This window comes from Babylonia areolata, chromosome 10, assembly GCF_041734735.1.
Source record: "Babylonia areolata isolate BAREFJ2019XMU chromosome 10, ASM4173473v1, whole genome shotgun sequence".
Classification (NCBI taxonomy): domain Eukaryota; kingdom Metazoa; phylum Mollusca; class Gastropoda; order Neogastropoda; family Buccinidae; genus Babylonia; species Babylonia areolata.
In genome coordinates, this window is record NC_134885.1 from 11,354,843 (window position 1) to 11,380,364 (window position 25,522).

At 42.2% G+C, this 25,522-nt stretch overlaps 1 protein-coding gene across 5 annotated transcripts; it reads right to left on the reverse strand.

Moving 5' to 3' along the window:
* Positions 1 to 1,267: 1,267 nt before the first annotated feature.
* Positions 1,268 to 20,092, reverse strand: LOC143286776 (uncharacterized). 5 transcript variants are annotated; one of them, XM_076594552.1, is made up of 6 exons: positions 19,864 to 20,092; positions 15,023 to 15,970; positions 11,996 to 12,133; positions 6,857 to 7,045; positions 5,687 to 5,869; positions 1,268 to 4,300 (listed from the first exon to the last, which is right to left on the reverse strand). In XM_076594552.1, the coding sequence occupies exons 2-6, from the start codon at positions 15,890 to 15,892 to the stop codon at positions 4,265 to 4,267; spliced, it is 1,416 nt and encodes a 471-aa protein (XP_076450667.1). In that variant the 5' UTR covers positions 15,893 to 15,970; positions 19,864 to 20,092; the 3' UTR covers positions 1,268 to 4,264. The 5 variants fall into 5 exon arrangements, 4 of the variants coding, with proteins under 4 accessions (XP_076450667.1, XP_076450666.1, XP_076450664.1 ...); XM_076594551.1 differs by having other exon boundaries at positions 15,023 to 16,025; XM_076594549.1 differs by having other exon boundaries at positions 15,023 to 16,172.
* Between the last annotated feature and the right edge of the window lie 5,430 nt (positions 20,093 to 25,522).

Here is a 25,522-nt window from a genome sequence, read left to right on the forward strand (position 1 = left end):
ATTACTTCTGATGCTAATAATATGACTGGCCCCCCTAAATCCCATCAAAGCACAAACCCCATAAAACAACACAAGTTTCCAGCAGGCAGCCACTTGCAGATGCAGGTACAGCTTTGAGGTTGCACTTAGGAGCTGATACACTGACAGTGTTAAAATAGATATTTCATGGGGAAAAAGTATTTAATTTCAAGAACCTGTTTGTTGAAACAGTTCTGTTTGAAATATACTGACATTCACAAATGCATGCGCACATACATGTATGCACACACACACACACACACAGAGGCTTGGTCCTGCAGCTTCCATACTTTGGTAGTTTTCAACATGGGAGAGTTGGTCTCAGCACCAAAGGACCTTACAGCAAAGTGTAGAGGTCTGTCACTGGGGAAGACATCAGAACTAGCCAGAGTCCCACACGTGGAAGTCAATAACTTCAGAAATGTGGGGTGTACAGCGCTTCCCGATGTACGTGTGTGTACAGGGCTCCATGATGTACAGATGTGTGTACATCACTCCATTATGTACAGCTGTATGTGTACCACACTCCATGATGTACACGTATGTGTACAGCGCTCCATAATATACAGAGGATGTACAGTGCTCCTTAAGTTAATGTACAGGTGTGTGTGTGTACAGCGCTCCTTAATGTACAGGTGTGTGTGTACCACACTCCATGATGTACGCGTGAGTGGGTGTACAACATTTCTTAATGTATGGGGGTGTGTACAGTGTTCCTTAATGTAGAGGTGTATACAACAAACCTCCATAATGTTCAGGGGGGTGTACAGCACTCAATGCACAGGTGTGCACACAGCACTCCATAATGTACAGTGTATGTACTTTGCTCCAAAATGCGTCCTGTGTACAGCACTCCATGATGCACAATGTTTGCAGCACTCCTTAATGTACAGTGCTCCATTATTAACAAAAGCAGTCCTGTTGTGACACATTCTCCAGGTTGATTCCATGTGTGGGATGGAGAAACATTTCGTTCAAACCTGTTTTGGAGTGCAGTGTTCGCTTTTGAGAAGAATCAGTGTTTTCCCATTCAAGCACTTGATATTGTGTTGACTTTTCCAGCTGTTTTGACCGAGCTTGGCCAACAAAGTGTTTCAGGGATGGTGGGTCAAATGTTCTCCCTGTGTCAACGATGCAAAACCTTTGAAAATGATATTTTTTCAATTTTGTGTGCGTGATGCTACATCAACATCAGCCACTGTAGTCATGCTGTAACATTTCCAGAGAAGGCAACAAGGTTTTGGTCCCATTCCTCTTTATTCCACTTCTCATAAAAAAACGACGTCCTTAGTGCACTAGAAACAATACATGTAAGATATCTGGCTGAGCATTTCATCATTTCTGTTTTAAAAGGCATACAGTGACACTCCTTTCACTACCCAAGTTCCACGCCATAATACATAAAAGGCTGGGCAGTGGTTCCAACCTCCATTTACCAGTATTATGACACAATGTGTATCAGTATTAATAATAACCCTTATCAAAAAGCAGTAACCATCTCCTGACGTAAGAGTTTCCCATTTGCTATGAGAGGCTATGAATTAAGCCAGTTAGCGTTAATTTTGCCATAGACATTCACTCGACTTGTGCACATGTTCAAACTCTAGATCCACTTGGAAAATACCAGTTAAGTATTCATCAGTTGTATTGTTCACTACATACACATCAAAGGGAAAGAAAACAAGACTTAATCTGACATTTCACATTCACAAAACCACATTTGATATAAAATGTCAATCCAATTAAACCTGGCTGTGTATCAAGGTATGAAAAGACTCGGAGATGTCTTCTATAGCTTATGACTCTTATGCTCTGATTAAGTAAAATAAGAATTAAACCTTGCTTTTGCAAAACTGCTGGTGGGATAACCCTAAAAGACAGTGGTAAGACTGGGATATATATTTTTAAAGCAAGGAAAGAAATATTGACTGTTCTGCCTGGCATCTGATCTTTGAAAAGGAAAAGCCTTTACTATTTTATTCTTACCCTTTGTGATAATACAAACAGCAGAATTGCAATGTTACAGCAATTTTTGTTGCAAGAAATAAGATTTCTCAATATTTTCCATATTAAAAATCCAACCTTTCTCTCTAAAAACATCTTTTTTTTAAAAGAAGAAAAAAAGCAACATAAAACAACTTCAGAAAAAAAATATATTGGTCTGTTCCATTTCTACAACAGAACATAAAGCACTTCAGAATTGGTCTGTTCCAATTCCGCAACAGAACAAAGCACTTCAGAATTGGTCTGTTCCAGTTCCGCAACAGAACAAAGCACTTCAGAATTGGTCTGTTCCAATTCCGCAACAGAACAAAGCACTTAAGAATTGGTCTGTTCCAGTTCCACAACAGAACAAAGCACTTCAGAATCGATCTATTTCAGTTCCTCAACAGAACATAAAACACTTCAGAATCAGTCTGTTTCAGTTCCCCAACAGAACATAAAGCACTTCAGAATTGGTCTGTTTAAGTTCCCCAACAGAACATAAAGCACTTCAGAATTGGTCTGTTCCAGTTGTCACTGCAGATTTCCCCAAATGAACAAGTCATAAGTGGAGTACACAAAAAAGCAGCTCACCTGACCTGTCTTCCTATTTTTCATAAGTGATTCACAAGGCTCTATGAAATGTGTGTGTGAAACCTTTGCAGACAAGGCCTGACTAAGCACGCTGGGTTACACTGCTGGTCAGGCATCTGCTTGGCAGATGTGGTGTTGCATATATGGATTTGTCCGAACGCAGTGACGCCTCCTTGAGATACCGATACTACAGACAATTCCAAAAACATTATGATTAAGTTGAAAATAAAGATTTATGTCGGAGACCTAAACTGCTGGCAGGACAGGTCAAAAACCTGGAATGTGTATTCTCATGTCCAGAAGTTAATCTTATGCACACTGAAAAAAAAAAACCTCGAACATGCTTAGGAGACGACGCTTGGAAGATACTGACAGGAAAATGTAAAGAACAGGTAGCTGATGTAGTGCTTGACTCTAGTCTTCCTTTGAGTCTCACATACAGAAACCAGTTAACAAGGTAAACCTGACTTCTGGGTTGATGAGAAGATCTTTGGGTTTGTTTTTTGTTTGTTTGTTGTTTTGTGTGTGTGTGTGTGTGTTTAAGGTAAAATTTGTTGACTATATAAAGTACTGACCAGTCATCTGGTGTACAGACATTTGCTTTGGTCAAGTTCTGATCTAAAAAGACCACAGCCAATTGCTTTAGAAAAGGTGCCAATAAAAAATGTTGAACTGTTCATAAAAAGAATTGAATACATGTCCTGATGTACATCAAATTTGCATTCGTTTAAAAAAATTTGAACTGAGGAGAAGGCACTGAAAAATAAAAGCTTATTTACCACACATGGCATCTAGGTCTGTTAATTGTTCCTCATCACACACACACAGAGACACTGGTTATTTGCATTCCTTCTAAATCAACCATTACACTTCAAGTGACCGATCAAAGCACAAAATTATGTATGTTCCATTTAGAAGGCTCTGAAAAATAAAAGCTTATTTACAACATATGACATCTTGGTCTGTGAATTGTTCCTCATCCACACACATGCACTGGTCATTTGCATTCCTTCTGAATTGACCAATACACTTTGACTGATCAGTCAAAGCTCAAATACATGTTTCATTTACAAGGCACTGAAAAATAGCTTATTTACAACACATGACATCTCGGTCTGTGAATTGTTACTCATACACCCACAATGAATTTCTCTGAATCGATCATTTCACTTTTGAATGACTGACCATGACGGGCGCAATAGCCGAGTGGTTAAAGCGTTGGACTTTCAATCTGAGGGTCCCGGGTTCGAATCACGGTGACGGCGCCTGGTGGGTAAAGGGTGGAGATTTTTACGATCTCCCAGGTCAACATATGTGCAGACCTGCTAGTGCCTGATCCCCCTTCGTGTGTATATGCAAGCAGAAGATCAAATACGCACGTTAAAGATCCTGTAATCCATGTCAGCGTTCGGTGGGTTATGGAAACAAGAACATATCCAGCATGCACACCCCCGAAAACGGAGTATGGCTGCCTACATGGCGGGGTAAAAACGGTCATACGCGTAAAAGCCCACTCGTGTGCATACGAGTGAACACAGAAGAAGAAGAAGAAGAAGAAGAATGACTGACCAATCTTCTGTGCTTAAAAGGCACTGACAAATGAATACTTATTTACAACATGTCTTGACAGAACGCTGATGATGTACATCTTCCCTGCACTTTCCTCTTTTCAACCATTCAGTCTGGTTGGTGGCAGGGTTGTAATCTGGAAGCAAACAAGAGCATGTGTGTATTCAGTGACCCATGTATTCAAGAACAGACAAGGGGAGAAGACAATTTTTTTTTTTAGTCTGCTGCATATGTATGTATATGCACCCAGAAGATCAAATGCACACATGAAGATCCTGTAATGCATGTCAGCGTTCAGTGGGTTATGGAAACAACATACGGATGATACCCAGTATGCACATGGCGAAAGTGGAGTATGGGTGCCTATATATGCGTAAAAAGTAATGTTTGTTGAGCATGCGTGCATGTGTGTGAAACCTGACTGAATGACACAGGAAATGAATGATGAGCACCCGAATGCAGCTCCCAGTCGGCTCTACCCTGGTAGGTAGCCTGTTGTGCAAATTGTTCTGTCTGTAAAGCACTTAGGGCTTCTTGGTCTGTGACCAAGGATAGGTGCCATATAAGTATCCATAGCATCAGCATGACATCTGTACTGTACATAGTGGAGTAGTAGATAGTACACTCTTGCACACATGCATATATATTAGTAAAATGATTATTTTCTGGAGCATGATAAATTCCTAGTTCTGCCGTGGAAATGTCTTTCACCCTTCCACTGCCTGGATTATTATCCCAGCTTTGCTGTCTGCATCACAACACTGACACATTTGATTTGTCTTGTTCATGAGTCTTGATTAAACTTCCATAGTTCCCTGTTGTGTCGATTTTTGTAACAGTTCCCCCCCACACCCCCATATTGGTATCAATTTATTGTCGGTGCTCTGGGCCCCTGTGCTAAGGAGGTGGAGTGCAATATAACTGTCAATTATAATTAGTAGTAGTAGTAGCATCACTGGAAATCGTCTTCCTACATCTAACATACTATGTAGAATATGCAATATAACACAGGTAAGCACAATAACAAAAGCTCATTTTCATTGGAAAAAGTTTTCCTACGTGCTGTGTAAATTACACAAAATAACACAGGTAAGTTCCCTTTTCTATCAAACAAAATAATGAATGAGTTTACACCCCAACAGGTGCAAAAACTGAGTGTGTAGAGCACTGGATTTTCAATCTGAGGGTCCTTGGTAACAGAGCCTGGTGGACTGAAGATGGAGATTTTTTCCAAACTTCCAAGGTCAACATATTTGCAGACTGCTAGTGCCTGAACCCCTTTTGTATACATATGTATGAAATCAAATATACACACTAAAGATCCTGTTACCTATGTCACACTAAAGATCCTGTTATCTTTGTCAGCGTTTGGTGGGTTATGGAAACATAGAACACACCCAGCATGCAAACCCTTGAAAATGGAGTATGGCTGCCTGCATACATGTTAAGCCCACAAGTAGATGAGTTAATGTGGGAGCTGTGGCTCATGGACACTAAAAGAAAGGAAAGAACTCTCCCTCACCTGCTTGCAAGGGCTGAGCATGTCAAACATGGCGTAACACGGGTCTGTCAGGCCATGGACAGCGATTCCCTGATCCTGACCGTCCACATAGAGATGCAGACAGTGTGCAGAATCCAGGGCCAACCCCACACGACGGTTCTGTGCCAGGTGACGAAGTATTGCGCCAATCTTATTGTTGTTATCCTGAAGGAAAAGAAAACAACTGCTGGGGCCAAGTGCTGTTTATTGTGAAGGCCTTGAGATCACACAGGTCACTGGTGGCCATAACCTGGGTTAAATCATGGTATTTTAGTGTTAAACATAACAGAGATGGAAACAGAGACATGGGTTTCAGACATCAGCTAAGCTTTTCCATTACTTCAACACAAGTGATCTTACTCTTCATTGTCATTAATGTCTAATATCGGTTCAGTTGTTCATTTACACTACTACTCAGCGTGAATATATCTCCCTCTGTGTCAGTTTGTGTGTGTGTGTGTGTGAAAAATTCTTCTTCAGTTCTTGAAAAATAGCAGAACGAACAATACAGACACACTGAATTAAAGATGTCTGATCACCAGCAGAAATCTGAAAATTTATAAAGCACTTTCGGCAAACAAGTGACAGACAAATGTGTGTGTGTGTGGCAAAAACAAGTTGACAAATGGAGAAATACACAAAGAAGAGAAAGACGATGTGCGTGTGTGGCTGTATGTATGATGGAACAAGAAAGCATTTGATTTTATGCATATGATTTTCTTACAATATATGACATTCACCATACTGTGTGGGCCTGGCAAACCCATATTTTTCTTAAAAAATAATTTGACAGACTGTGTGTGTGTGTGTGTAACTGTTGAACTTGTATGCTTGCATGCGTCCTATCATTTCAAACGAAAATTAATGTTTATAAGCACATTATTGCACGCCAACTTTAGCAAAAAGCCGACCACACAAATAAACATTGTATGTAAAAGAGTGTGTACACATGCGCATGAATGTGAGTTGGCATACATGTGTGCATGCATGTGCCTGCATGTATGTCTGATGTAAAACAGCACGCGCTCTTCCTGTGTCCTCACTGTGTGTCTGCCTTCATCTGCATGTGATGAACGCATGTGATCTCGATAAATATTTTCATATAACAAAAACAACTACCAACTGAAGAAACACATGAAAAATATCATTTACCGTGTTACCATATGATGCTGTCAAAGAAGGACAGATCCAGGCTGACCATATGTCAGGTGGCTTGAGTTGAAGAATCATGTCGACTGACCGGGAAAGCAAAGCCAAGCTGGCAGGGGACTTAGCTGTCAGACCAAGACGGAGGGTGTGGAGATGAGACTGTTGTTGTTGCAACCACTTGTCAATATGCACCTATATGACATGCCCCACCACACACATTCACACACATAATATACACATCCACCATCACACATGCATACATAGACATACACATTGTGTCAATTAAAAAAGGAGGGTCAGTTGTATTTACAAATATACACCTTATCACATACACCTTATCACACAACTACTCTCTTACAAATGTATCATGACAATTTTAAAAAATATATGTAGATTAATAATTTTTATTTCATGGGACTGTTTAGGAGGGATGGGAAAGAGGGAGTGGGGTTGAAATTTCAAAAACAGAAATGACTCCAATGCAGATGTCCAACAACTGCAGATAACTGATAAGAAACCAAAGTGAATCTAAGAGGTACACTATGTGGACTTCAGTCATTCCCTGTACCTGTCCACCATTGATATCGAGTTTTGAACACAAACCACTGGCAGATTTCTGGGTGAATGAACAGCTTCAGAACTGTTCTGTCAGAGCCTATGAACTATCCACGAACCAGTCTTCCCCAGCCCCTGCATGTAGACGGTACACAGGAGTGGTGGGAAGTTTCCCCATGGGAAGTAAGACATTTGGCTGCAAGTCCTTCAGTTAAGAAGCCCCTCCTGTATGGAACTCCCTCCCTTCTGTCAGTTCTGACCTTCACAATCACTTTCTGCTTGCATGTCAAACTCCCAAACTCTCCCATTCAGAAAGTTCTCCCTTTACTAGAAACAGATGCATGTATTGTATATTTTGTTGTGCCTATCTTATTCTTGTTGCTTATAATCCAGCTGACTGCACAGGGCCATAACAGGACTGTCAAACCATACAAATGTTCAACCGCATCAACATAAAATTGTCACATCGACAAAAAAACACCAAGCCAAACCCACAAAACGCAGTTCAAGATAAAGTATCCCAACCATTTAGCTCATTGCAGCAAATAAGACTAGGCCATGCTGAGGACACCAACCATTCCGCTTAATTTATCATCCCCAGATTACAAAAAATTGTAAAAAAGAAAAAAAAAACCCAATACTTCAAAGCCAAACAAAAAATGCATAAAAAAGGCCATACAGGCAAATAACACTGCAGAATGGGCAGCTAGTGCCCATCCCCCTGATTACATCTCACTACCTAGTCACCAGAGCAAACAGAGCAGATAGTATATCATAAACTGCGAAAAAAAGAAAGGGGAATGGACTGTGAAGGCAGAAAAAGGAGACAACAGTGAAGAATGAAAAAAGGCAGAAAAGGGGACATTTCAAGCACAGAATTTCCAGAAGGCGGGGATGCTTTGTGCCTACCTGAGTAGTTTTGTCCTGATAAGTTGGCGGTGATACCCTGAATGAGACTGCAAGCTGGATGCAACTGAAGGAATGGGAACCGAGTTTGTTTTTTTCTTGCAGGAAAAAAATAAAATAAAAACAACTCTAAGCCCTCTTTCTGTCATATACTTTTGCTGGCACACAGTGGCAGTCTATTTGACCCATGTATGTTTGATAAAGATACTTGGTTCTTTTAATTCTCCCAAGACCATTTTTTAAGAATACAGATCCTTCTAACTTCTTTATTTATGTAATATTTAAAGATAGCGCTCTATTATTTCATTAACCCCTTCACTGCTAGTACGATTTGCTATGGGCTATGCTGAGAAAATTTTCAGAAAAACAGGAAAAACACGCCAATGATTTTAATTTGCTTATATTTCAAAAAGTACTGAAGATAAGTGCATAAAAGTATATATCAAATGAAAGGAAAATGAACCAAGATTTTGTTTTTGATACTCACATGTTCAAATAATGAGTCAATCTGACAGAAAAATTCCATCAAATGCATTAATAAAAAAAATTGGGACTGTCATTCCATCATTTAGGTGCTACAATATCAACCAGGTTATCAACCTGTCTTTCTTGTGACTGTTGTGATCAACCACACACACTGTCAAGGCTGAGCAACAGTGTCCAGGTGCATAAGACTCCAACACAGTCCACACAAAGAATGAAAAGGGTGTACTCACCCAGGATCTACCGCCAGTAAAAACGCTGTGTGGGGTACTTGCAGAAACAGTCTTCAAGACACAGTGCTGGTTTGCTGGGGCTGTCTGGGCAGTAGAACCCCACACCCTTTCTTTGTCCTTTCTTCCAGCAGACTCTGCACCTCCTTTGTGGCCAGGCCTTCTGTGGGGTAGGTTGGATGAAGTGTCGTCCACACAAGACAAAAAGCGTGGTCATCTTTAGCAGTGTCTTGGTCACCAAAAATCATGGCACTAATTACATCCTTCTGAAGTCCAGGAGTGTACTGCTGTTGCCTGCTTTTTTGTAGAGGATGTGTGCATTCAGCATGGCAATTTGTAGAAAATGCACACACAGCTATTTGTACCACTTCAAGGTTTTCCTTGTGACATCGTAGGGCTGCAGCTGTTGGTCATGATGGTCCATGGCACCCATGTTTTTGTTGTAATCCAGAATTGCTGGAGGCTTGTTTACTGCCTTTTGGTCTTGCTGCTGCTGGTCTTCAGTTGTAGGTTTGTGGCAAGTTGTCAGCTCCAGATGGTCCAGGATGAACATCATGATCATCAGCATGCTGCATACCTGAAACACATTGCATAAAAGACTAAGTCTGTTGGGTTTGGTTTTTTTTTGTTTTTTGTGTTTTTTTTACATATAAAAAGATCATGAAATTGTACCATTTTATTTCTGTTTGTTTTCAGAAGCTGAAATACAAACACACACATACCTACCCCACCCCCCAAAACACACACACACTGAAACTGGTTCATGGTATGCCACACCCCCTTCATTCTCTCTTTCTCATACAAAACAAAATGACAACACACACACACACACACACACACACACACACCACACACACACTTCTACAAGTGTTGCATTTACAAAGTAATTTAGACACACAGTTCTGTATATCATTCTCTGATTTCAGTTTTATAAACATCATCTCTTCCCCCCCCCCCCCCACCCCCCACCTCCCTCTCTCTCTCTCTCTCTCTCTCTCTCACACACACAACAACAACAACAACAATAACAACAACAAACCAATACACACTCAGGAACGAACACACAGAAAGCTGCAGGCGAGCGACACACGCTGTCATCAACAATGAGCCAGCCAGCAAGCCACGCCCCCCTGGGCTGTGATGGTCACACACAGTAACCCACGTGACTGACTCTCACTCACACACACTGATCAGTGACTGACGAAGCCACTTACCACAGCTAACACATTCAAAACACACACAATGCAGTCATATTCATTGTTACAACAAACGGAGAGCAAATAATAAACTGACAAACCTCGAAAACACCCACCTGCATCTTGAATCAGCTGAGCTTGCTTGTCTTCAGTTTCGTCACACAACGCCACCTCCACCCCCCTCCATTGTCAAAATCAGCGTCTTCGGCATCAATTTCACGCAGTTCTGTCTCATTCAGTCCACAATCTTCATCTCTACTGTTTGCATCGCGAAAGAATTCTTTCAATACAAGTGCAAGTGTTTGGGTTTGTCTGCGTTCAGCCATGGCTTTGCAAACACAACTTGAGCTTCGTACAAACTTGCAAAACTTTCGCCATAAATATGACAATCTAATGAATAATTTTAGGTTATGGAACTCAGGAGATAAAGAGCTCTCAGGGGAGCTAATTTAATGGTTAGCAGACTGTATTTTCTGTAATGCGGGACTCGAAACATGGAACGTTGTAACATGACGTACGGCGCACGTCAATACAGCATTGCTGAGCGACATTTCATGACGTACGCCGTACGTCAACAGCGCAGTCAAGAGGTTAAAGCAGATGTGGTGTAGCATATAAGTCCTCACACTTTTAATGCCTCCTAAGTGAAACTGGAACAGGCACTCTGAGATAATTCTGCATAGTTTGTGTGAGATACATGACTTCAAGATTATAGTAAAACTTAAGTTACGTGTCAAGAAACTTGGTCTGTTTCTCTGCACCTTTAATTACCCGAGTGTCTGCTAATGGGTTGGGCTAATCTGTGTTGACTAGGAACAGTCTGCCTTCAAGGAAGAAAAGTCAACGTTGTTCAGCATTTACTTCTGAATGTTCCTGGCCTCATTTGGATTTCTTCCCAGTGTGTGTGAGGACCACAGGGAAATGGATGCTCCCATGAAGGTCACCATGCTCGTTCCCCTCCAAAGAAAAAAAAATGTGACTGCACACAAACTGAAGCAACAGTTAATGAACTGCTGCATGCACTAAAGTCTGTGACACACTTGCAAGTCCAGTTCAGAGGAACAGCTTCCAGAAGAAGACAATGGATGAAGTATCACCACCCCAAAGATGAGTATGACCACTACAATCAGCCAGAACCAAGAAAGGCTGAGGCAGTTCTTGCTTGTGACAGCAGCAGATGGTTTCTTTGCAAGCTGGTGGGGAAGTTTTGGCTTGGGGAGAAAGGAGGGGCGAGTGGGAGCATCACCTTTTTGGACACCTTTATACTCTGAATTTTATTTTTCCCCTTACCCCCCACCCTGCCATTTTCCACCTCACTCCGCTCCCAAAAGGTAACAGATGTCTCAGTATCAGTAGCTCAAGGAGGCGTCACTGCGTTTGGACAAATCCATATACGCTACACCACATCTGCCAAGCAAATGCCTGACCAGCAGCGTAACCCAACACGCTTAGGCCTTGAGATAAATAAATAAATAAAATAATAAAATAAAATAAAATAAGCAAATAATTACAGACCACAGAAAGCTTTGGAAGAAGAGCACGTTTCTCAGTCTGCCAGAAATGTAAACAGTCCAATTCTCTGAAGGTGACAGACTTTCTGCTTCCACCTTACCTGGCATTATCTGTTTTTACTGTAGCATCAGTGGGCTTCCCTTGGTTTGTCAACTCAGGACTCTGATTCTCATCACAATACCATGGGGGAAAATAGAAAATGTCTGTGGATAAGAGTAAATTCTACAATCATAAAATGAAAGGAAGAAAAACAAACCTACCTCATATAACATATTCACTTCAAGTGGGTCACGTGACAGCACAATGCCATTGACTTGGTCATCTGATTTGGACGCTGTGCGGTTGTTGTTGCTTAACGTAACAGCGGTTCCATGGTTGTCATGGAAAACAAAGTCCACCTGCCACACAGACACTCACATTCTATCAAACCACATAAAGTGAGCAACATGCAAAATATCATGTGTAAATAGAAAAATTTACCTTCCACTGTTTTGCTTACAATCAAATAATTACAGATCAGATATTAGAAAAGAAGGTTATCTGAGATCTTGGCTTTCACAAATATCAACCACAAGACAAAAACTACAGAACATCCCAAACCAACAAAACATTAAGAACTTGTCCATGAATTTACTCATCCCTACACTACACTTGAAACAACACAGGTTACATTCAAATAATAAGGTAACAACTACACTACTGAACATATTGTGACTATGAAATAGGCTGTGATAACTATGCACATTAGTCCTAATTTTAGTTGTTTTTTGGGGTTTTTTTTTTCTTCTTAGCTTCCCCATCCACTCCACTGTTCCAGTGGCATTACTCCCACACTGCTCAACTTGTCTCCCATGCACAGCCACACCCGGGTCGTTCTATCAAACACTAAGCACCTGTAGTCCACAGGGAACGATTGATGTTAGGTCACTAGAGAGGCCACCCATCAACAGAAACCCTGCACTGCTTCTGATTCACTTCAGATGGTTCACTGGTGTTCATTAGTGCCTGCTGATTCAACATGTGCAGGACACCACCTGCTAAGCCCCTACTAATAACAATGAGGAGCTTTTTTCCTCCCCCCCCCCCCGGCTGCCCCATCTGCACCGTTTCTGCAGTATTACTCCCACGCCAATCATTTAAATTTTCCCATACATGGCAACACCCGGGTTCATCTGTCACAGTTCCAGCGTTGGCAGTCCACAGGGAACCATGGATGTTAGGTTACCAGGAGGCCACACACCATAGGAGACCCTGCACTGCTGCTGAGTCACTTCGGTGGTGTTCAGTGGTGCCTGTTCTGATTTAACGTACTTAGGACACAACCTTTTAAGCCCCCTGCTAATGACAATAATGGCTAAACTGCGGAGCCAGACTGAGTGAGCATCCCTCAGTGGAGACCACCACCATGTCCCCCAAACAGCCCCCCATGAATCTGTCAACACTGAAAACATTGCCAGGACTCACCCCAAGCACGGAAGTGGAGGGGTATCAAAACTGAGGTCACCATGAGAGCAGGGCATGAAAGGCCACAGACTTTGAGACCGTTTTGTTTTATATTGATGATGATGGAGGAGGAGGAGGATGACGATGACAATGTTGCTATGGAGGTCCATTTTGGTTTGGGACTGCGTGACAAGGCTGTAATCTACGCTTCCTGTCATAAGGATATCCCAGCATTAATCAGGCCCGAGAGATACAGGCACTTGCAGTGTTGGCCAGGTAATTAGAGCAACACACCCAAAGACACATCCGTGAAGTAGATGACCCTCAACTGTGTGGTCCCAGTCTCCCCATTTAAGCCCATAGCACACTCAACTCTGGGTAGAAGCTGGCCGCCAGCCGAAAAACCCACCTCCGCTGGGATTCAAACCCATGTCCTCCCAGCCGTCAGTCTGCGATGCTAATCACTTTACCACGGTGGCTGGTGACAATGAGAAGCTTTGTCATGAACCAAAGTGAATGAGCATCCCTCCAACGGCAGTCCCCCATGAATCTGTCAACACTGAACACCTTGAGAAGAACTCACCACAAGCATGGAATTTCCCCCTGTACTTTTCACTTTCTGATCAGAAAACAAAGTTTAAAAAGCATCTTTCTCAAAACACCTCTAGTACCCAAAACAAAGCTGCAGAACTGGAAACAATAATTAAGAGCCAGTCCTAGTGTTCATGTTCTGATCTTTCCCTCACAATCCAGGAAGAACAGTTGGGTAAACATTTGAAAAACTGTGCCGTGAAAACACACAGGTGAATGGTTTGGCAAGGCTGACAGAAAGAGAAGACAGAAAGTAAAAACAACAACAAACAAACTATAAAATAGAATTAAATAAAAACAAAACAGAACAGCAGAAAAGGGTAAGTTTTGGTGTCACATTTCTAGTCTAAGCAGGACAGCTGAAAAAACAAACCCCACATTTCTATAATTTCCCCCAGCATTATTTACATAAAAAGGATAAACTGTTTTTAAATAAATAAAACCACAGACATCAGCAATGTACAATCCAGTTACAGAAATAAAAACAACACTCCTCATCATTTCCCCCTTCCTCCCCATGTGAATGAGAAACACCAGGTGCCATTCTGCCATCTTTACAAGTTTCATATGCTTCCTGGATTACTATTCAGTGCTTTCTGAAAGTATCATTTTCATCCAAATAGTGACACTATGTCCCGAAGTTTGCTTTTCCTGTAAGTGGTATCACAGAAACTCCTGAGATGTAGTTGTATCAACAAAAGAGTATGTGGGATAAGATATACAATATGTCCACTTTTTCGAGAACATGATCTAGCTTACCAAATACTGTCAGTGTGATCATAATTTTTCTTGCCTTCTTTCTTTGTCCCCATACTTCACATAATTAACTTGATCATCTTGTGTAAATATTGTGTATTGAATGCCTTCCATAACAATCCTATTCATATAATCAGCCCAACCTTATGTCTTTTTCTCCCATTCATGCATTCTCATTCACATGATCACCTTGTCCCTCTGCTTTTAGTTAATTTTGTTATTGGGTGAATTTATCCCTTCATAAAGGTTTTACTTCCCACCACCAACCTTTGTTAAGCTCCATTAATTTTTAGGTATTTGTTTAAATTGTAATAAATGAAAGTGTTATTTAAAACCAAACAGATGGAGTTTTAAAAATATTCAATTTTTACAGTGCTTCTTCTACAACAGAGATGATAACTATTTTTGTTCTCTAGAATATGACAGCCAAACAATAATCATATTAATTTAGAATACTAATTGTTAAAGAGTCTTAATTGTGCTCAAACTAAAATTACCTCGTTGATGGCATTACCATCGGCTGTCACAACAATGACTTCACCCAGTCTTGCCAGCTCTTGTCTGATGAGGCCCATAACTGTCGAATTCTTGACAAACTTGAAGCTTGGAACAGCCTTTGCATCTGGCAAGGTTGTGCTGAAGTCAAGGTCATCCACACGTTTCTCCATCATATGTGACATAGCAGTGACCACCTGGGGATTCTTTGTCCCTTCCACTCGCTCTGTCACATGTCTGTGAGTTGTCAGCTTGGTCTGTCTTTGCAGAAGTGTGTTCTTTCCCTCCATCACAGCCTCCCGTACATCAGAGCAACTGTTTTCCACCTGGCCTTTCAGACGAGTAGAGTTTTCATTGACCAAGGCAACAAACTCGTTGTTCACTTCCTGTATCTCTGAAATGGCAGCTTCTGCATATTCATTTGTGTCATGCAGATGCTGATTCAGTTTATCGATAGCTTTCTTGAAGTCAGCATTCCCTTCTATCAGTCTGGTTTCCAGCTCTTTGAGCAAGGCTTTGGACTCCCATAATTTCTTTCCCAGGTCTTTCACTTCTGCACAGTTTCTGTGCTTGGACCTGGCACACACCAAACATAAGCATTCTTTGTGTGTTGAGCAGAAGCGTATGGCAAGCTCTACAGGATGGGATGAGCATGGGGGAGAATAATTTGCTACCAGTTTCTTTGCCGTCAATTTAGAAAGGTCTGCCACTTTGTGGTGTTTTGAGACAGATAGCAGCCCATGAGTCTCTAAACAATCCTGGCACAGCATGTCCTTGCACGTCAGGCAGAAAGATGCTGCTTCCACACCCTCACAAACGCAGCAGTTGTGCTGTTTGTTGAGGACTTGGTCTGGCTCAGCTGCCAGATCCATGGAAAAATCTGTGGGAAATCCACTGACCACATCTTCTAAGTTTTCAGGCTGCTGGTCTCTGGATTTCACAACGACATCCTGGCACAGAGGACAGCGAGCATTGTACTGTTTTTTAATTAAGGTCAGTAGACATCTGCAACAAAGAAGATGGCCGCATGGTAATATTTTTGGATTTGTGAATGGTTCAGTGCAGATACTGCACTCCTCGTCACTGGGCTCTGCAGGCCCTGCATCTGCAGTTGCCATTGTTCCCTTGAGGGTTGTGAAGTGGAATGGCAACCTGCAAATCACAACACACAAACCATGATGTTAGATCAAGTGCAGTCACTCTCTGTGAGCCTTTAATACTGCTTTACCAAGCAGTTTCGACCCTCTTAGTTTTGGAGTTGAGTGTAAAATCCTCCATGCTTGGCTGCTCAATACCATGGTTCCCATACCACCACCTTCTCTGAATATAAGGACATGATAATGTCTGAATGACCTTTCAAGGGTTGTAAAGCATAATGCTACAATAAAACCAACTCCTGGCTCTACATCAGATCCAGTTTTGAAATGCAGCCATTATCATTCATGCCAGTCTTGATTTCACATGTGAATTTTGTATGCGACTTTCCTTTTAATCATACCATTTTCCTAATGATGTGGTTAAACTAAACACACACACACACAAACACACGCACAAACACAGAGCACAAGCAAATGTTTTCCATGCACTAGTAGATTTTCCCTTTACCATGCCTGATGTTTCTTTTCACTGAAAAGATTTTTTCAAAGAGAAGAATGATTCTTTTTCTGCTGAAATTCAATAGTTATGTATTCTATAAAGTACTTTTCCTACCTTCGCGGTTTCGTTTCCTCTGGCAATCGATGTGAGTCATCTTTCTAACGGTTTACTTCTGCTTGATAAATGATCCTCCAAATTGCGTTTAATTTCTGACTGATTTTTTCATTTAAATTTAAAAGACCATGTTTATCATTAATTCATAATGCAGAAACAAGTGCTTTATAACATGTTTGTTTTTCACAAAAATTTTGAACCAGTCTGTAAGATCATGATCATTAAGTTAATATGCATGAGTAAGATCTTATGCCCATGCCTTCCTTAAGGTAATGCACTTGGTTAAACTTGAAAAAAATATTTTGAAATTGCTTTTCTTGCCAGCAGACCAACATCACAACCAGCCACTTTTCTCAGAATGCCAATGGCTGACTCATGTGTTGTGGATATCAACAAAATTCTATCACAGCTGGTGAACTGATTTGATGACAGATATCATCAAGGAAAATAGCAATCTCTTGTCATAACTGTTCAACAAAAATGGTGATAAACCTGAAATCACATCATTGAAATGCTCACCATCATTTTGTTTTTCAACAAAGCATGCTTTTTCTCATTTCACTTTATACTGTACGAAAAATAAAATGTATGGCCTGAAACCTCTACACAGAATTATCAATTAAGGAAGTATGTTGAGCCACAGCCCACTTTCTCAGTTTCTGTTTACCCTAGCCTTTGAATTTAACCTGACTGCTTACATCTGCCTTTGAACTTAATTCATTTACTCGCTTACCCTTGCCTTTGAACTTAACCCAACTATATGCTTACCCCTGCCTTTGCACTTAACCCTGCAACACCTGGACCTTGTCTTTGAACTTAACCATGCAATACACTTAATGCCTTTGAACTTAACCTACCTACTCGTTTACCCCTGCCTTTGAAGTTAACCGAGCTGTATGCCTATCTCTTGTCTTTGCACAAAACCCTGCAACACCTTAACCCTGCCTTTGAAGTTAACTATACAATACACTTACCCCTGCCTTTGAACTTGGCCCAGCTACTCGTACCCTGCCTTTGAACTTTACCCATCAACACGCTTTCCCCTGCCCTTGCTTTTGATTAACTTTGCAACATATTTATGCCTGCCTTTGCACTCAGACCTGCAATACGCTTACCCCTTTTTTTACTTTCAGCAACAAGTTTACCCCTACCTTTAAGCTAAACCCAACAACAAGCTTACCCCTACGTTTGAACTTCACCCAGCAACAAGCTTACCCCTGCCCCTGAACTTAACCCAGCAACACCTTACCCCTACCTTTGCACTCAACCCTGCAACACCTTACCCCTACCTTTGCACTTAGTCATGCTTTCAAGTTGTACCTCAGAAGCTCAGAAGGCCGACACTGGTGGCATTACATTTCAGTGGACTGTGGTTATTTCAAATTAAACACAGTCAACATGGCAAAAGTTTCTCAAATCTTCATGACTATGGCATCACGATGTCAAACCTGTGACAGTAGTGCCCCAAAACACTTAAAGGCCCATAAAGTGCTCGCGAAAAATCCCCTGTCACCTCATTCAAATGCATTCTTGAGGCTGGACAGTTTTTTGCCTGGCCACTCCTGCTCTTGCTTCACTGACAGGCTGTCATGAGTCAGAGGAACCTATTTCTGGCTGCAAGACATGGAAAAGGTGTCTGGTCTGTTGGTATCGTTTACACTGAGCAGCAGTGTCCCAGTACCACTGTTTACTCTAACCCACACACACTACGCCTCACACCAGTTCAAACAACGGTTACAACCACCATAACGCAATATTATGCAACTAGTCTAGTATTCATTTTGTTGTAACAAACTTTTTTTTTTCAGTAGGATATGTATGCCTTTTATCATAACTTTTTTTTTTTTTTTTTTTTTAAACTGTCCAATTATAAATCAGCTGATTAGCTGCTGAACACCACAATTTTGTGTGTGTGTGTGTGTGTGTGTGTGTGTATGTGTGTGTGTGTGTGTGTGTGTGTGTGTCCTGTTGTTTACTCATCTGAACTTTACAAACTCATACATCATTTTTTTTTTCAACTGATAGATCATGAACATATTTGTTCATTTCAAATGATGGATGCTGCATTTTGGTATTTAATAAATTAAATATATGTTCTCCATCTGTTTGCCCCTTGTTCTTTCACACACACACACACACACACGAGAGAGAGAGAGAGAGAGAGAGAGAGAGAGAGAGAAAGAGAGAGAAACACACTCGCTAACTCACTGCACTCCATCTCATTCTTTCTCGCACAGGCAAAACTGAAATTCCACACATCAGCAGCCAGATGCCCTGTGACCTGGCCGACTGGGTTACTTTCGTTGTCAGTGGGTTTACTTCTGACTGATGACAGCTGCTAAATTAAGAACCTGCATGACGAGTACAAGGACTGGATTGGTCCTTTTGACTAACAATTTCTAATTCGAACTCAAAGTAGGCCAACGCTGAAATATTTTCTGAAACTCGCTAAGCTGTGATATTTTGTAGTTGTTTTGTTTTTTTTTTTTTCATTCATATCTTTCTTCAACATAAAAAATGTACCTATGCAAACTTATAGCTGTGTTTGTGGCCTGCTGGTATGTTTATTTCTGTGATTGAAAAATCGATGTGGAGCTGTCATTTTCCCAAAAGAACCCGAAAAGAAAAAGCTGAAGACACACCTCTTTTTACACAGGGTTTTCCGTGGTTTTTAACAAGAAGAAGTGGCTACGAATTTGTCGCCAACAACTCACATAATCTCGAGTTGCATAACTTTGGAGTAAAATTCAAATATTTAAAGTGAAACACTTGAGGCCAGTACTTGAACTTGAACTTTAAGGATTACATGAAGGATTATGGCTTCCAAATTATACATTTCTCCATAGGAAGCTAACCATAATATCAGGAATTGCGCACTCTAATAAACAGTTAACAGAAGGAAAGGGAAAAAAAAAAGGTCCTATTGACGAGGCTGTTAAACTTAGAGCACAAAAGCCGTGACACATGATATATATGATAATTTACACTGGAGCGTTCGGTGAGAGGGATTTCCTGGTAACATTCCTTGTTAAGTGTCGCTACCCTAGCATTGTATCAATTATTCGGGATGGCTATTTCTAACAATGGGTAACGCACTTAAGGGATATTATGGAAACTGGCGTGTGAGACTGACCGTTGTACTGAAATACTTAGACTGTTCTGCTGGGTGTTGGTACTTCGGTATGTCGTCGTAGTTGTCGCAGTGCAAGGCGTAGTCTGCCTCTGCTGCAGCAGAGCGTTGTCAATGTGGTCAATTTTGAGGGCGGAAGCGGACTGACGAGACCACTTGTTCAGTATTGTCACTGTCGATACCTGAACGCCGGTGAGTTGTTCTCAGCCTGTGTCGTCTGCTCCCGCTTACACGAGTGACCGCCCTTCAGTGATTGCAGTCCCGGGGTAACAGGCTAGATCTTATCCCTGGCTGGTTCTTACTCCGGGTAAGCACCAGCTTAGGCTACTTCTTAGCCCGGGTAAGAACCAGCCTAGGCCATTTCTTATCCCCCCCTGGCTGGAATATACCCCCTGTGTACACTTCGCTCACCCAACCAGTCTGTATCACATTTACACACAAAACACATGTTGATAATGATCAGTTATGGTGATGATTATGATTATAATAACAGTACTAATATTAACAACAACAATAATAATGATGATGATGATAAAGGGAATGTATATAACTCCTTCCAACGCTCAAGCCACTTTGCAATTAATGCAAAAAAGTGATGTTATGATGTTAGTCAAAAATGTGATGTGATGTTCGTCCTTCGGATTCGAAGATGACCATGGCTTCAAGAGTCAGATGGAAGATCTCTCTCTCTCTCTCTCTCTCTCTCTCTCTCTCTCTCTCTGTGTGTGTGTGTGTGTGTGTGTGTGTGTGTGTGTGGGTTCAGAGGTGACTGGTGAGGCCAATCCGGACCCTGAAATCTCGCCCACACGTGGGACACAAATGAGTGGGTGCTGTTGTGGCAGTGGATGCTGCTCGGGCCTTGCGCACAGCACGCTTCCGTTGCACCTCGGTGATGCGCCTGGCTTCAGCTGCATGGGCTTTTGTGGTGATGATGCTGTGCCAAGCTGGACGGTCCAGAGCAAGTGTCTCCCAAGTGTTGATGTCGACGCCCAGGCCTTTGAGGGACGCTTTGAGGCAGTCTTGGTATCGTTTCTTCTGTCCTCCAACTGAGCGCTTGTACTGACACAGCAGCTGATTAGACAGTCGGCTGTCTGACATTCTCACCACATATCCAGCCCACTTGGCTTGGACATTCTGCAGAAGGGTTTAGACGCTGCAGAGGCCAGCTTGTTCCAGGACTTCCGTGTCGGGGACTTTGTCCTGCCACCTGAGTGTGGAGGAGTCTGCAGAGACAGCTCAGGTTGAGCTGTTTGGCGTATCTGCTGTAGACAGTCCAGGTCTCGCTGGCGTAAAGGAGGGTGGTAAGGACCACTGCACAGTAGACCTTCAGCTTAGTGGTAGAGCTGAGTTGTCTGCGCTCCCAGACGTTCTCACGGAGTCTCCCAAAGGCGGTGCTGACTTAACCAATCGCTAGCGTCTATGTTCACACACACAAGACAAGCACACACACACCACCACCCCCACCCACCCACAGACATACTCGTAATGTCCTTCACGTGCCATGCCACTCCCGCTCACATCAGAGAAGTTAACAGTGACCTAGTTGGGATGCAGTGCAGGGGAGCATGTCTATTTCCCTAGGTCTAAGTTCTCTCAGGTCTATGTTCCCCCACAGCTGACCATGGTTGACCACAGTTCAAGAGTGCTCAGACTGCATTATGTTGTCGCATTTGTACATTACGTCTTTGAAGATGTTTGACGACTGTATGACCACTATCAGAGTTCAGCTTGCATCACATTGTATGCAATATTGCAACGTTTTAGCAGGATTTCACTGTACTGTTGGCCATTACTGACCAGTACTTGCCACTGCTGACCACTACGTCAAATTCTTCAGACTGCGTTGTTTTGTCACATTTGTGCATTATCAATACGTCCTGGTTTTTTGGTTTTGATTTTATTAACTGCAAACTGACCACTGCTGGTCACTGACAACCACTACCCAGTGACCACCACTTACCACTACTGACCACTACAGTCCACTGACTACTACTGACCACTGCTGACCGCTATCCACTGCTGCCCACTACTGACCACTGACTACTGCTGATCACCGCTAACCATTGACCACTACTGACCACTGCTGGCCACCATATACTGGCCACTAACCATTATTGACCACTGACCACCAGCGACATCCATTGACCACTGATGCCCACTGACTAATGCTGACCACCACTGACCACTGCTGAGCAACACTGACCACTACTGACAGCTGACCACCATTGGCCACTATTGACTACTAGCACTACTGATCACTTACAACTGCTAACCACTGACCGACCAGAACCAACCACTGACCACTATATACTGACCACTTATGACTATTGACGTCTGACCACTGCTGACCACTAACCAGTTTTGACCACTTCTGGCAACTGACCATCACTGCCCAGCACTGACCACTGCTGACCACCACTGACCACTGACTTCTGCTAACCACTGACATCAGTGTCCACTAATAACCACCGTTGCCTATTACTGTCCACTGCTGACTGCTGACTACCACTGACTACTGCTGACCACAATCACAGACCACCATTGACCACCACTGACCACTATATATGGACCAATACTGACCACCATTGATCACCATTAACCGCGGACAACTTATAGCTAACAAATTCCATCTGCTTCCTATGAACAAAAAACAAACAAAAATGAAAACCGACTTCGGAGACAAATATTTTTTCATGCACACGCTTGTCTCGGAAGTCATTATACTCTGTGCATTCCATTACAAGATAGAACCCATCCCCAGTCACAGCCATATTACAAACCTTGCAAACTCTCGTGGTGTGCCACGACGTCTCCCTCTTTCTATTTCCAACTCAAGATTACTAAGCATATTTCATCAAAAGCAGTCATTGTACATCAGAACGACTGAACGTCTCTAGGAACGAACTTCATGTTCAAAGATAATATCAATTAAAACAGGTGTTCCATATCGAAAATTTTAATTGCAAATAAGACAACAGTTTTATCCAAGCAATAAGTTCATTGATAACTTTCCAGTTTTGAATAAAAGCCCATTGGTAATAACTATTGTGTGAAATTAATTTCTCGCAGTTCACATACCCTTCATTCTAATGTTGTTAATCTTGACACTCTTCAAATATCAATGTATTTCAGAGAAAAAGAGAGGGGGTAAGAAATGGCCCAGGGGATACAAACTGGCCTAGGCCAAACATTACCCCGGGTAAGATGTTGCCCAGGCCAGTTCTTACGGGGATAAACTCTGGCCTAGGCCAGTTCTTACGGGGGTAAACTCTGGCCTAGACCAGTTACGGGGATAAACTCTGGCCTAGGCCAGTTCTTACGGGGGTAAACTCTGGCCTAGACCAGTTCTTACGGGGATAAGATCTGGCCAGGGTAAGATCTGGCCTGTTACACCGGGGTAAATGTCTGCTGAACCCCGTTTCACAACACCCTTTATAATGCAAGATCCTTTTCCAGGGTAAGCAGCAGACGTCCAGCTGGTTGGCACAGCTGCTCGCCGAACCAACAATCTCACAAGCAGAGATTGATTATATATTAGATTTCGAATCTAGATCTGAGTTCGTTTCACAGAGGCGTTAAATTTAATAGTTTAAGCGGTTGGCAAGCCAATTAGTGGGCTAACTCTTATCCCATGCAGGGGATGTCACTATACGTACTGTGGATTCGGGAACAGGGTTTGTTGTCAGATTATTAAAACTGATCAGGATATATGTTACATAATAATAATAATATGTGACCAAGCACGCTATGCTTGCTCCAAAACTGCTCACACACAAGCTAAAGCAGACGACGTTTTCCCTCCTTACCAGCGCACAGAATATGTGACGTCACTCTGCTTACATCATTTTGTCCTGGCCAGACCACCTGCTGACTGCTCGACCAGTGTCGCGTCGCGATACGTCATTGGCTGAGAGCAAACTTGTGTTTCTGTTCCACCGTAATTAATTAATAACTCTTTTGTCGGATCAGTAAACTACTAGTATTATATACTGGCAGAATCGTCTTAATTCCATCTTTAAATCTATTCCATTTATGTTCGCCTACGTGAAACTGATTTAACGCAGTTTGTAATTTTCAGCGACGAGCTCGTTAAAACTGACCCTGTTCAGGTGACTTAAATTAAGATTATAAATTCATCTTAAATAATCAACACATTCTACACACTAGTACTTACAGCGATACGTAGCGAAGTGTCACTGTTGTGAGAACACACCCGACACACTGCCCGCGACACAGCAAGAGACAAAGAGAGCAGGTGCTGGCCACGGCTGGCTCGGGTGTGGAAGTGACCACTCATCACCCGCTCGGCCAATTTATACAAATTAGGCGAACTACAAAGACAATCACGTGGGCTGCAAACCAGATCGTCACTAATCTGAAGAAATCTGATGAGAACTGTGCTTGTTACAAGGTGTTCAGTGACAGATTTCTAGATGACTACTGAACCGATTTGCATCGGATAAGTTGCAAAAGAAAGAGCTCAACGCCTACTTTATAATGAGTGTAAAATGAAGTGTTGCTTTAGCTTGTGTGTGAGCAGTTTTGGAGCAAGCATAGCGTGCTTGGTCACACCTCCCCCCATCTTTTGAAATCCATCGTCCGCGATGATTAATTAAAAGTAATTCTTGTGAGGAGACTTAGCTGAGCATCAAACAAGAATTATTGGGCAGGTAAGGGAGTTAATTTAGCTGATAACTGATAGCTAAGTGAATGTGAAATGACTGCAACATTCTTAGGAACAATACCCTACTTCTATATTCAAAGTGGCTTTAGCCAGGTTAAGTTAAGAGTTTGGACTTAGTCGAATGCACCCTAACTTAACTTTGAAGAGTTTGATATAGAGAAGGGGTCCCAATTTGGTGAAATACACTATGAAGATGGAAAGCATTCATTTGTGTGCCAATCAATCTATCTCATCACTGTCAGACACGCATGTAAACAAGCATACATGTATAATAGCATAGATTATGAACATACTTTGCATTGCTAAGACCTTGTGACCAGCTAGATCCCAGGTTAAGTTAAGCAAGAAGAGAAGAAAAAAAACATGAATTTGTGCAGAAATATCTGAAAATGAAAACAAAATTACAGCATGAATTATTGTAGCATGTTCATAGACATGAAAACATAAAGCATTGCATAGGCCATATGACAATGATAGGTCATAGGAAAGGCAAGAAGGTAAGAACAGAATAATTAAAAAACTGATAAAACATGAATAATGCATCACGACTGTCTCTGCTGCAAAAGAAAATTAGTTTGACCAGTCTCAAAACACTGTTAGTGGAGTCCTGGTTGCCAGTCGTGTGGATCGCCTTGGTGCAGGATCTGGTGGTAGTGGAGGCGGCTCTGGTGCAGCTCGCTGGGTTGGTGTCCTGGGTCTTGGCATGGGCCTGGTCAGCCACATACCACTGTCACTATCGGTATCAGTGTCTGTGTCAGACACTTTGTCGCCCTGGTGGTGCAGTGGGACCGGGTCTGTAGGCGTGACAGAGGGTGGTTGTTGGCTGGACCTCTGTGGTGCGGGGCTGATGACAGGTGGGGACAAGTGTGGGACGACAGCATCAGGTGTGGTGCTGTGGCGCCTCCGTCGTCTGCGTCTCCTGCGTCTCTGGTTTGGAGCTGGTGCAGTTGGCGTTGGTCCGGATTGCTCAGTGTGTGT